The following is a 13,176-nucleotide window of genomic DNA, read 5'->3' as shown; positions in this document are numbered from 1 at the left end:
GCGCAACCCCTTCAGGCTAGTGATCTATTCAGTACATTTCCACGTCAGGTAGGGAAAAATTACACCTTAAATTACTTCATTCGTCATGAATCTTTATGCAGTTTTGTATTTTTCAATAATGGATGAATTTCTGTTTCAGAAACCGTCAGCAATATGTAATGACGACTGTAAAGCAGGCACGAGGCGTCATTATATCGAGAATGAGCAGAGGTGTTGTTTCCGTTGCCTGCCCTGCTCTGGGAATACCATATCAAACACTACAAGTAAGTACTGCACATGTGCACACTGTTAGAAGAACATTATGGTATAACCTCTTTATTTATGACATCACCTAATGGATGAAATTCAATGTCAAGGCAAAACTACTAATTACCGTGAGGGAGTTAATTCATCCAAGTTATCAAAATCCTATTACATTGGTACGCGCGTCTCTGTATAATATGCTTACATAGTCTCGGCTGAATGCCACTTTAAACCATGGACCTATTAATAGGTCAATGTTTAAACAAACCTATTATTCACATAATTGCATAAAATATAGGACTAAATTTACGTTTATTTTATGTAGACGAACACTCGTGTTTTAAAAATGCATCATGGTTAGTGTCTCTTAAAGTTAATTATGAACATCATTGTTTACATTACTTAAAATATAATTAGCCTAATTTATACATCAACGTATTATGTCTATGTGTGATTATAATATTATAGGATGTATGCTTGTTGTGCCTGTCTTTCAGGGAAACTCTTGGGGGCGCAAAATTCTTAATCAATACAAACATAGGTCTTATTTTTAGGTATAACAATAATTCTGGACGCTTTTAGCATGGAGTTTTTTCCTAAAATGATATGTTATGCCAATATTAGTTTGCTTCTTATGCCACAAAACACTTTTCCTTAGTTATGTGATACAATCAATCCCGCAAATCTTGCAGAATGTAGAACCTAATCCACTCAATTATGTCAGTATTTCAGCATAGGACGTCATTTCCAGTGTCCAGGGGGCGGTGCCAGTGTGGACGTCAAAATTCAAAACATTTAATATGTATTATTATTGTTTTTTTTATATTTTAGTTTTTTCTGCAATTTATCTCTTAAAAGTATGAAAACCGAATGTATTTAACTTTTACTTATTATATAGAGTAGCCTATTGATTCATTTTTGGTCTCCCTGATCTCTTGTTTACTGTTAGTGTTAGTTGGTTATTGAGAGTACTAAGGTTGACCTCTGTTGTTTATTTTATTATAATTATTATTTTTTTATTTTGTAGGTGTGTGTGTGTGTGTTTGATGAAGACATAGAACTATGTATTTACGTATTGGATGTGTTCTGAAAAAAAAAAAACCTCCATTGCCACTTCGTGACTTTGATTGTCTGGCGTTGTTTTTTTTTTAAATATCCATTTCCTATTAGCTGCCGTAATTGGCGTTTATAGTACGTATCTAATTTTAGTTTCCTCTTCTTTTCCTCATTTCTAAGGTTATCGACAAAAACTGGATGTTTATTAAACTCAAGCGACGTTGTTGGTATTTCTCTAAATGTGGATGTTTAGAGATGTTTCGTTAGGCCTACTTCTGTCCTCTAAATTTCTTACATTAACAGTATGATTTCATTTTATTGGCACGGTTTTTTTGTCAGTGCTGTTGTACAATATTAGGCAGCATTTGCTGCTGTCTGTCTTTCACATGTTTAATGTTTAAGTTGTAATACTTTCCTCGGAGTGTCAGAGCTTAAATTCGTTATGACTTCCTACATTGATGGTAAGTAGGCCTAAATAATAGATTAATGAACTATGTATCAAGTCGCCATCAATGATATTTACACATATGTTTTGTTATTCATCCATCAATACTTGGAGACCGTGTTTCAATTATAAAATTTAAAAAAAAACATCTTGGCCTCATAGCACTGTTGGCAGAGCAACGAAACCGTTTTTAGAAAGGTCAATATAGTGCAAATCCTCTTCGGGACGTAACTTACGTTATAATTTTGAAAAAGAAAATTAATTGTATTTTGATACACCACAAAGGGGAACAATCTTAACACATTAGTTAACGTTAACAGAAAAAAATAACTTTCTTTATTAAAGTATAAGGAAGTACTTATAAGAAAATAAATTGACTTAAACATAACACAAATGTGTTATGGAGGTAGTTAACTTAGTCTGTTGTATTCCATTATTATAGTACGAGGAAGCACTTGGACATCTATTCTTATGTGAATGGGATGTTGCCATGTGATAGGTGGTGTTTTTTTAAAACATTATGGGGATGAGTTCCATTTTGTTATAAATAGGAGCCTTGTATACAAGCTCATTTTGTCGCCTGAAGTTTTACGTTTCTTATGAGATTTCCTTATGAGCCAGTTTCTTGTCAATTTTGTCTTGGAAAATTTTCTCTGAAACTCATTTAGGTGTATTGTTAAATGATGCGAGCAAATGTGGGCTGAATATTAAACGCTGTTGTGCAGCTTAGGGAAAAGGCATATCGATATTCCAATCTTAACACAGTGTTCATAACTAAGTCAACAATAAATCGTTAAAGGACAGTAATGCGTCAGAAGGCGCTAAGGTGCGTTGAACGTACACACCACATGCAACAAATTAATGTTTCACTTTCCTTTACAACACACTGCATGTCGCGTGTCCTATTATCGAAAAGTACTCACGAACTTCTCCATATTATGTTTGTAAACTTTATATTTTTATAACTACAAACAATATGGCGTATAGATATCATTTGGAAAGATCTGATTACTCGATGGAGAGACAAACGCCGGTGGGTGAAACGATCGATAAGTCATTGCCCAGGTGCTTGGTTTTATTTAATTTTCCTGCATAAATGCAGGACTGAAATAACAAGTCGATATATAATTCGGCGCAGTTGAAACCACACACATCCCTAACACAATCCTGTCTCTTATACACATCTAGATGTGTATAAGAGACAGATATAGGCCTATGTACTGGTTTTGTTATGTTTTAAGGAAGGCCAGATTTTATGAATAACATGTACAAATTTAAATTTAATATTTAACTACAAGCATTTTTGATTTTAAGAATAAAATAGTAAAAGAAGAAACAATCCATGTTAAAACTTGTACATTTTCCGATTACAAATGTTTTTGTCGTAGCTACTATCCGAGGCTTGTTGATGGTATATCCCGAGGCTGTTTGATATTAATACTAGTCACAATATTTGCGCAGTCATGTGTATACACAAGTAATACACATACTACTTGCCTGTATTAATATACCTCATGGGCCCACTTAGCTTTGCAATAATAATAATAGCATATTGATAACTGCCTTCCTTAATTTAGTAAGACACTTATTATAAACAGCCATCGCAATTACTTATGCGAGTTTTTTTCTATTTAAATTTGAAACCATGGTATCAGCACACCATCTTTATATAGGTTTATTAAATCGATTGATTCAATCAAATGCAAAATGTAATTTTTGTTTACTTTTTTTTAGAAATTAAACCCAAGAAAATAAGTTAGGGCGATGCCTGTCAGCAGGAAAAACAGAAAACTGTTATCTATTATATAACATGTTGCTAAAAAAGCAAACCTAAAAATACGAAAAAACACAAACAATGGTGTAACGACGAGTTATGGTGCCCGCGGCAAGAAAATGGAACGGCAATAGTGTCTGAGCTGCCTGATATCATTTCCCTATAACCTACCAGAGTGTTTAGCAGGGGTAGCCCTGGGGGAGGGGTTGGGATGCAGGGCCCCGCCAGGGGAGCCGCCTCGCCCCTCCCCACCACGGTCAGGGAGAAATACCTCAATTCGTCGAGGAGAAAAAATGTGTATGTATTTTCTACATATTAGTAGACCCTAAAATCGATTAAATAAGCCTTTAAAATCCCTCTAAATTGTTAATTTTCCAACCGACGCCCGAGCACGCCCAAGTTTTTTCGGGGATATCGCCCTCTCCCCCAACCCTGTTGGGGATATTTGACCTCTCGGTCGGGCAAATCCTGGCGCCACCCTAGGTGTTTAGCCTAAATTAATCTCAATTACTGACAGTATTTTCACCTGATTAAGCAAGCAATGCCCAACGTGCCTGAAAATATTATTTATTTAGTCAGCCTTCGGTGCAATCATTCTCTCTACAGTCAGATTGTGAATATTAATTACTGTATAAATAGACTCACAGGACTTGCCCTTTCAACATGATCTTCATCCACCTGTGATTTACCGCTGGTTCACTTTTAAAGTACTTTAAGATATAATAATACTGTAGTAGGCAGGCGTAAGCGATCCTGTATGTAACGCATTTGTCGCGCTTTTATCGTTCACTTCAATTTAAGTTAATAAGCACGAATTGCTTATTAATGTTCATTTAGAGGAATCATGATTTGATTAACTATATTCAAATTCCATGTTTTCAATCTATATTGATTTTCTTTCCGCTATAGATGCCGACACGTGTTTGGTCTGTGGACAAGACCAGTACGCGAACAATAACCGGACAATCTGCCTGAAAAAGAGCCCGGATGTGTTTTTGTGGGACGACAGCGTATCTATCATTTTCTGCATCGTAAGCGTTGTAGGGAGCTTGGCAACTGTTGCTGTCTCGTGCATTTTCTACAAACATCGCAGCACACCTGTTGTCAAGGCGTCTAGCTTATCACATAGCTTCGTCTTGGCATTTGTTCTGTTTTTTAGCTTTCAGATGGTTTACTTCTACATAGGAATTCCAACAGATACCCTGTGCAAAGTCAAGTCGATCATCGGCGGGCTTAACCTTACTGCTATCCTAGGCATCTTCTGTGCCAAGCTATACGTCATTGTGAAAATCTTTAATAATAAGCTAAATTTCAAGATACCTACAAAACTCTTCTATCGGTATTCGTGGATGCTGGTTGCAGCTATCACCGCTCTTCATCTAGCATTCAACGTAATCCTTGAAATCGCCATCCCCAGTCACGTTGTTCACGATTACAACAACTCAATAACAATTCTGCCTATCTTCTGCAATGAAACTGATGCTGGTTTTATTGTCACAAACATTTACCAATTGATATTGTCTTTGATGTGCTTTATCTTTGCTTTCCGCGCCCGGAACCTGCCAAAGAATTTCCAAGAAGCGAGGTTTATATGGTTTATCATGTTCACATGGTGTATACTGGGAATTTTCTCAATTCCCGCGCATTTTACAGCCGCTGGAAAACTTAAAATATGTTTCCAAGTAATATTTCTTCTATTATTTAATTTCTTAACACTCTCAGCTTTTTATTTTTCAAAATGCTACCTTATTTATTTTCGTCCAGACAAAAATACAAGAGAAAATTTAAGAAAAGAGATCCGCGAACAAAGAACATATAAACCAAGTGAATATAGCGGTGTACCGACCACAACACTATCGGGCGACGAGGCAAGTTTAGGTCGTGAATTATCGGAACATAATAATGTAAATCATAAAGCTAAATAAAATTAAACTTCGACAATTTTGAATTGCTCTTTCAAAATAATCAGATAATTTATTATTTCAATTTGAATTTCAATTTATTTCACTTGCAGATAAATTAACAACATGTGGCGTAACCACAAAAGCAAAGCTTGTATACATAGCACGCAGTCATACAATTAATAGGCCTAATATAACAAATAGCAAAAATACGAAAATATGGATAGACCTGACTATATGATTAAATTAATATGCAGTATTAAATAAATTAACAAGTGGCGTAACCACAAAAGCAAAGCTTGTATACATAGCACGCAGTCATACAATTAATAGGCCTAATATAACAAATAGCAAAAATACGAAAATATGGATAGACCTGACTACATGATTAAATTAATATGCAGTATTAAATAAATTAACATGTGGCGTAACCACAAAAGCAAAGCTTGTATACATAGCACGCAGTCTTACAATTAATAGGCCTAATATAACAAATAGCAAAAATACGAAAATATGGATAGACCTGAATACATGATTAAATTAATATGCAGTATTAAATAAATTAACAAGTGGCGTAACCAAAAAAGCAAAGCTTGTATACATAGCACGCATTCATAAATTAATATTAATATAACAAATAGCAAAAATACGAAAATATGGATAGAACTGACTATAAGATTAAATTAATATGCAGTGGTACCTGAAAAATAATATGACTTTTAAGGTTTGTTTAAAAAGTGTGTAGTTTTTAAGATACAGTGGTAACTAGTTCCAGAATTTTGGGACAGCGATAAAGATAGTGTGTGAACAAGGGGTGGAAGTGAGAAGACTGTCTAGTTAAGTACCGGTAGTTATTTTTCATTGAGACGTGGATGGAAATAATTTTACAGATGATTTTTGTACAGTATATGCAAGAGTATAGTTGGAGCAAGGATATTTATGCGTCTGCTATATATTTTCTCACTCTAAATTTAAAAAACGTAACAGCTATGCCAAGTAAGCAACTTAAACATACAAGTTTAATGTTAATTTGGTGTAGTTTCCAAAGAGCTTTATTCTCTATCAACACTATCAAATTGTATTTGCCCATTATATGGGCATAATGATGCCATGACACTCATATGCACAAATCAAAATTATTTTTCACATAAAATTTCATATGGTGGCAATGCCGTAGCCAGCTATTGGGACAGTTTGGATCGGACAGTCCCACACAATTTTTCTATTGGGTCCACAAAGAATGGGTCAACATTTTTAAAATGGGTCCAGATTTCTCATATTTTGTGTAAAATGGGTCAATTTTTAAGAAAATCGGTCCAGGATATTCATATTTTGGCGTAAAATGGGACTTTCTTAAGAAACTAGGTTTACATTATTTGAATTTAAACGTAAAGTGGGTGCACACTGATACAGTCCCACACTGTTTGAAAATCCTGGCTACGGCATTGTATGGTGGACAGAGCATTCAAGGATTTGCAACATAGTTATAAATACTAAATAAAATGTGTAAATTACTATTTGAAATTCACTGTTATATTGTTTCTTTTTCTCAAATCAAGACACATATACTCGTTAACTCAATACATAATTGTTTATAACCCTATTTAGGAATTAATTAATATTATATTTGATTTTCTAGCTTTCTTACTTATTTTACATAGGGAATAGGGAGATTTTGCAACCTTACGAAAACGATAACGAATACGAATACGTAATTGTCATTATCGTTATTCGTGCCTAAAACAATATTGACAACATGCTGTGAGCTGAATATGATCCTTGATTCATGCAAAAGACGTGAATAGCCGACGTTGTGACAGATATGCTACTGTATGGGATGGGTTGTCTAAAAATGTGATGACGTAACCGTAACTGTTAAGTTGGTTATAGGTTAAACCAGTAATAGGGAGATTTTGCAACCTTACGAAAACAGTAACGAATACGTCATTTTCGTTATCGTCATTCTTGCCTAAAACATTATTGATAATTATGCTGTACGAGCTGAATATGATTCTTCATTTATGCAAAAGGCATGAATCGCCTACGTTGTGACAGATATGCTACTGTATGGGGTGGGTTGTCTAAAAATGTGATGACGTAACTGTAACCGTTATCTTTTTCCTAAGCTTGCGAAATCTCCCTACTATTGTATTACTTACATGTTTACATGTACATGTTTACTTACATGTTGTTCTATTTTTATTACATCATTAATATCAATAATATTATTATTCTTAACAAATGCTGTCATATTTAATTTGAGGGCCATATATATATATATATATATATATATATATATTATTGACATTAATGTTTATACTTTCATGATCATTTATAATACTATTATGATAATAGTTTTTGTTCATTTGTAAGATAAAAGTAGTTTGTGATATAAGTTTTATTAAATGGAAAGAGTTTTTTTTTTACTTAAATCCTAAAGAAACCTATAGTATTCTTTTCTAATTTATATTTTTTATACTATTTAGATTTGTATAATTATGTATATGAGGTTTACTTGGATTTTATAAATTATATTGTATCTATGGTAAGTGTCCCAGTAGTTATGTCTATTTGGTGGCTCACTACCATAAAACGTTAGTATAATGAATACCAATCTAGAAACTATATATAGTTAGGAACATGATTGGATTTATGTATGTAGGCTTTACTTTGCTTCATGAAAGGTAAATAGACACTGATTTTTTTTCAAAGTTTATTTTAACCTATTTTTATATTCGAGTTTACGATAATACGAAAGGTAGGCAACAGTGTTTCAGTTTTGGTATTATCGTAGAAAATTCGATCGTTCTTGGTCGATGTTAGTATAATATGATAGTGGCATAATTACTTCCTGTTAAAATATTTTGGCCTAGGTACAGTAATGACAAATATATACAAGGAATATGTTTAAGGTGAAATTTGAATTGCTTAGGCCTACATTTAGGCCTATACATATTGTTATTATCTATATTCAGACGTCTTAATAAACTGATTGGAAACAATTATGTTACTGCATTTTGTAAAATATACGAGAACATTATCAAAGTATTCACGTGCAGCAGATTAATGATACACACACTGTAGCATTTAGAGCGTCAAAAAGCTACTGTTATAGGCATCAATAACTATATAAATTGTAAACATAACATATACCCGTCACTTAGCACTTTATTATTGATTCTTTGATATCTCAAATTCACTTTTTACAATGAAGTTGCGTTGTGTGGTGTAACTTGTATGAGGTCACGTATGTATACATTTACACATACCTACCCGTACTCAGATACTTCTACAAATTTGACGTGGCACTAAGACATACGTACGTTGCACGCATTCACGATCCTCGAGTGGACTACAGTGGATGTTACACGATGGTGTATGTTATTCTGTCATTAACAGGTTGGAATTTTGCGTGGCGGTATGAGATAAAAATGATAAGTCATTTTAAACAAAAAGTATGAATTGGCATTCGAGACAAAAGTAAGGAATATAGCATATTAATTTTGAATGTTCAAATGCGAAGTTTCCATGGATAGGAAAGTTGCACCAACCGGGATTCGAAGCCGGGTCTTCTGTTGTCTATGCAGACACCTTTCGATGAATTCACTTGGAAACCATTACTCACGCAAATTTTCTTGTATCGCTTACAAAACACTCGCACTTCAAAGAGCACGGAAGTACATCGATAAAAACAGCGCACTTTTAATTTGCGACGCCATAATTTTACCGTATATTTATTATATTATTTCAGTTTGGTAGGAACGTAGCAAAGCTTTTATTATTTAAAATAAAAAACTACAAAACTGGGCACTAGGAACCATTTACAATTTACCATTTCGCACTTTATTTCTCGATATCTTGACCTTTTCTGGGTTGTGGGTGATGTGTGTACTTGGGGTAAGTATGTTTGCATGTAGTGTGAGTGCTGTGTGGTTTGGTGTGTAATGGTTTGTTGTACTTTAGGAATGTTTTTTTTTTTTGCTTAACCAACTTGTGTTTTATTAAATTTATGTAATTGTATTTTATAATTTATATTATATTATGTATATATTTGTGTTTTAAGTGGTCTCCTGTACTTGTTCTGCAAGCGTCACACACTTAAAATATGGTGAATAAATAAATAAAATAAATAATAAAACATTTTAGAAGAGTTCAAATTAATTATTATTTTCGATGCAATTTTGATTAACAATTAGATGTTTCTAATTTCAATAGCTGTCCGAACAAAACGACGTTCGGCACGAAATTGATAATTTGTTTTCATTAGGCCTCGTTAATAGCTGTGTAACATCATGCATATAGGTATCGTTCATTACGGTGTCATTAGCAAGTGTATCGCTGGTTGTAAAGAATTAATTTAATGATCAGTTACAGCATAGAGGAAACGATAGTACAGTATAGTCCTCGGAGTCAACGGCCAACCATTAATTATTTTAAGGAATAGGAGTAGTTTAGTCTCATTGTTATTGTTATTATGATTATTTTTATTTTATTTTATAGTTATTATTTTATTGTTATTTGCTTTTTCTCAGTTGGCCTATATTATTTCTCTGTAAAGCGCATAGGGGCAATGTGCAATATGCGCTATATAAATACAACATTATTATTATTATTACAGTATTGTTGAAATTTCGAAGGCGCACTTCTGTGAAATACCAATACAATATTATATCGTTGGGATTGAAACTCATTTAGAGATAATATGTTAAACTAATAACATAATTCATTACGTTATTTGAATATTTGACCGTTTTCCAAACATACATTAGCCAAGTATCAATTACAGGATGAAACATTAGAATTACCTATCGTTAATCTAGATTTTGTTTTAGGGGGTAAACCTGCATTTATTCATGAACTTCAGTTAATATACTTACGTACCTACTAAATCAATGAAGTACGGTATAATATTGCTGAATTAACTGCAAAGGTGACTACATTATCCAGACAGGAATAAATAATAAGAAAGTAGCCTAAATTTACACAGTTCATTTAGTTAGACGGGTGACCATCGGATTGAAAGTGCTCAAAACATTTTTTTCCGTAGGCATCATTTGTTACATGCTGGCAACAAGGTGGATCCTGAATGTTGCATTTAAATGCCAAATTAAACCGAAAACAAACGGCCAATTTTACACGTTTTTATCAAACAATGGTATTTTGAGGCTAGTACGTTACTAAATAATGCAATTTGGATGTGGGTATCACACGAAAGCTACTAAAATGTTCTATCAAGCGATATGTATGATGACACATTATGTTAATGTTGTAATCAAAAAAGTACAAAAAACCTTTTTGTACTACTTTTTTGACTAACTTAAATAATACATGTTTTATTTATAAAAAATACTAGTCTAACAAGTTTTTCGTCTAACACTTTTCAAAAACTGATGAGTTCTCATCACCAGGTCTTGGCTCACACTCAATGGGCTGTTGCATTTCATTTTATTTATTCGGCTCAGTAAACATTAAAAGAGTACAATACACACAAAATATACAAAGAGACAGGAAACCCAAAAAGTGAACTAAATTGACTACCGGTATCAAATGTGAAAAAATACGTGTATTTTTTTTATTTGGTGCCAATGGCAGGTCTTGTGTCAGAAAGTTGAAGAGAACTGTTCTGTAATAGTCCATACAGACGTGAAGGGAAAAGGGGAGACATCAAACATGCTTACTCTGTTGAGAAAATGTGGACAACAGTGACAGGACCAACAACAGACAAAGCAGAGGTGTAGGTTTATTATGTGAAATTAGCTGAAAAGATTAAGCATTCACCCAATGCTCATCATTGACGTCTATTTTATTTCAAAACAAAAATATCTTCTCCATTCTAAAGATAACATCAATGTTGATGCCATTTACAAAATTGGATGTTTGGAATCAGATGTAGATCGACGAAAATGGTACACCATTCAAAGGGGCAGGTAAACGGTAACACAGGGTTATAGCCTGTGCTACTCGGACCTCCCTGACACACCCAGAAACATAACAATGTCAGCAACCACGAATCATACGACCAAGATTTTGAGTTGTACACAAAATTACTATTTAAATTTGAAAGAAATATAATATTAGAACCTGTTTTTGTCTTTCTCTTTATTTTACTGCTGATCGGCATTTATTTGTATCTTTTGTGTATTTGAGAAGTTAAATTAATTGTGATTTTTTTTGTTGTTGTCTTTTAACTCCTGCCTGGAGAGCCAGGTGATAGTTTTTTATTTTTAACTTTTTGGCAATCCATTGAAGCAGCACAATGTGCTTTATTGTTTTTTACTTTTCCTAGAATAAATCTGAATTAATGTGAAAGCTAATAATATCTCCCACTGAAAAGGTACAAAAGTAGTAATATTTAAATGCAATAGACAAAAATTACAAAATTCAAGAGGCTAGTTTGATTCGAAAACTTGGAAAGAAAATCAAGCGAGAAGAAGGATCAAACAAGCCGTCTTTTAAGGTCAACGCATCAGTTATGGAACTAATGCAGAGGGCAGCACACGACATTCGGAATCGTATTTTGCAATGCAGTTATGTTGTCTAGTTGACAACGTTACACTCAGTACATATAAACTTGGTTATAATTACAGGAATGTTCCGATTTACCTATGTCCTAGAAATCAAATTTAACGCTTTAAACATCTCATAATTACTTGTTATAGAGACACTGTATATTCTGCGTTAATTGAAAATAACAATAATTATTGCGGCACATAATGTAAAATAACTCTACAGGTAGGCCTATGTGCATTAATAATAATAATAATAATAATAATAATAATAATAATAATAATAATAAATAATGTCATCTTATTAGGCGCACGTACCCATCTCTTGTTAGAGCTGCTCGCTGCGCCGTTTTCCACCTGCAGAGTGTACATGTAGCCTTTTTTCTGCATTATTATTTTGAATTAATTAATTAATTTATTTATTTTATTTAATTTATTTATTTTTATGTATATTTATTTTTATGACAGGACTGACATGGATAGGAAGATAGGCAAAATGAGATGATAATACTCCATCACCACACGGGCGCAGTGCGGGAAGTATTATTGTTCCCCCCATGCAGTACCGACAGAAATTATAAAGGGCACTATTTAAGGTCCTTTTTTTTTTGGTATACCCAATGACTGGGTCGAAATTACCCAAGATTCAGCAAAAATTGCCCAAAATTACCCAAGCTTCCTGAAAATGCATTAAAATTTGAAAAAAAAACCCCCAAAAAATGTGTTTTTCGCATGTATAGTTTCCCTTTTAGTTCAATTTATAAACCATTTTTTATTGTAATTGTTTGTGTTAATTATTAAAATGAATATTCATGAGGTGATAATACGGATAGAAAAATACGCCCTCAGTGGGGGGGGGGGGTGCGCCCGCAGCCTCTGCACCACCCCCCCCCCCCCCCCCTGCCTACGGGCCTGAATACATTATAATTTCAGTGGCGGATTTCAGGCCTAGCCTAGGTCTAGCAGGCCCGTAGCCAGCATGCTTCAAGGGGGGGGGGTTCTGGGCGTGGGGTCCAGGGGCCCGCCAAAGGGCCCCAGGTGGGGTCAAGGGGGCTAAGCCCCTGTGGGGGCCGGGGGCGAAGCCCCCGAAGCCAGAGCATTCATACGATTTTAAAAGCATGTTTAAATACTTCTTACACAATTTTAAAAATAAGATAAGAAGACTACTTTTTCCAATACAGGATTTAGAACTTAAATGTTTATTGTGAAACATACTTTTTTTTTATTTTATTAAAAAGCAATGCTTAACAT

General features: G+C 33.9%; 1 protein-coding gene across 1 annotated transcript in view; it reads left to right on the top strand.

Annotated features, from left to right (window-relative positions):
• Nucleotides 1-5,823, top strand: part of LOC117100715 (extracellular calcium-sensing receptor-like) — a 39,641-nt gene extending 33,818 nt beyond the window's left edge. The window contains exons 3-4 of the mRNA XM_033240504.1: nt 140-263; nt 4,428-5,823. Of these exons, the coding sequence (XP_033096395.1) occupies nt 140-263; nt 4,428-5,443 (1,140 nt within the window). The 3' untranslated portion in view covers nt 5,444-5,823. The remainder of the gene's footprint in view (nt 1-139; nt 264-4,427) is intronic.
• Nucleotides 5,824-13,176: the final 7,353 nt, after the last annotated feature.

The sequence above is a fragment of the Anneissia japonica genome, unplaced genomic scaffold (genome assembly GCF_011630105.1).
Source record: "Anneissia japonica isolate Jap-2015-1 unplaced genomic scaffold, ASM1163010v1 scaffold1430_len515961_cov162, whole genome shotgun sequence".
In the NCBI taxonomy this organism is placed as follows: Eukaryota; Metazoa; Echinodermata; class Crinoidea; order Comatulida; family Comatulidae; genus Anneissia; species Anneissia japonica.
Note: the sequence above shows the minus strand (reverse complement) of the source record. Positions and strands in the feature narration are given on the sequence as shown.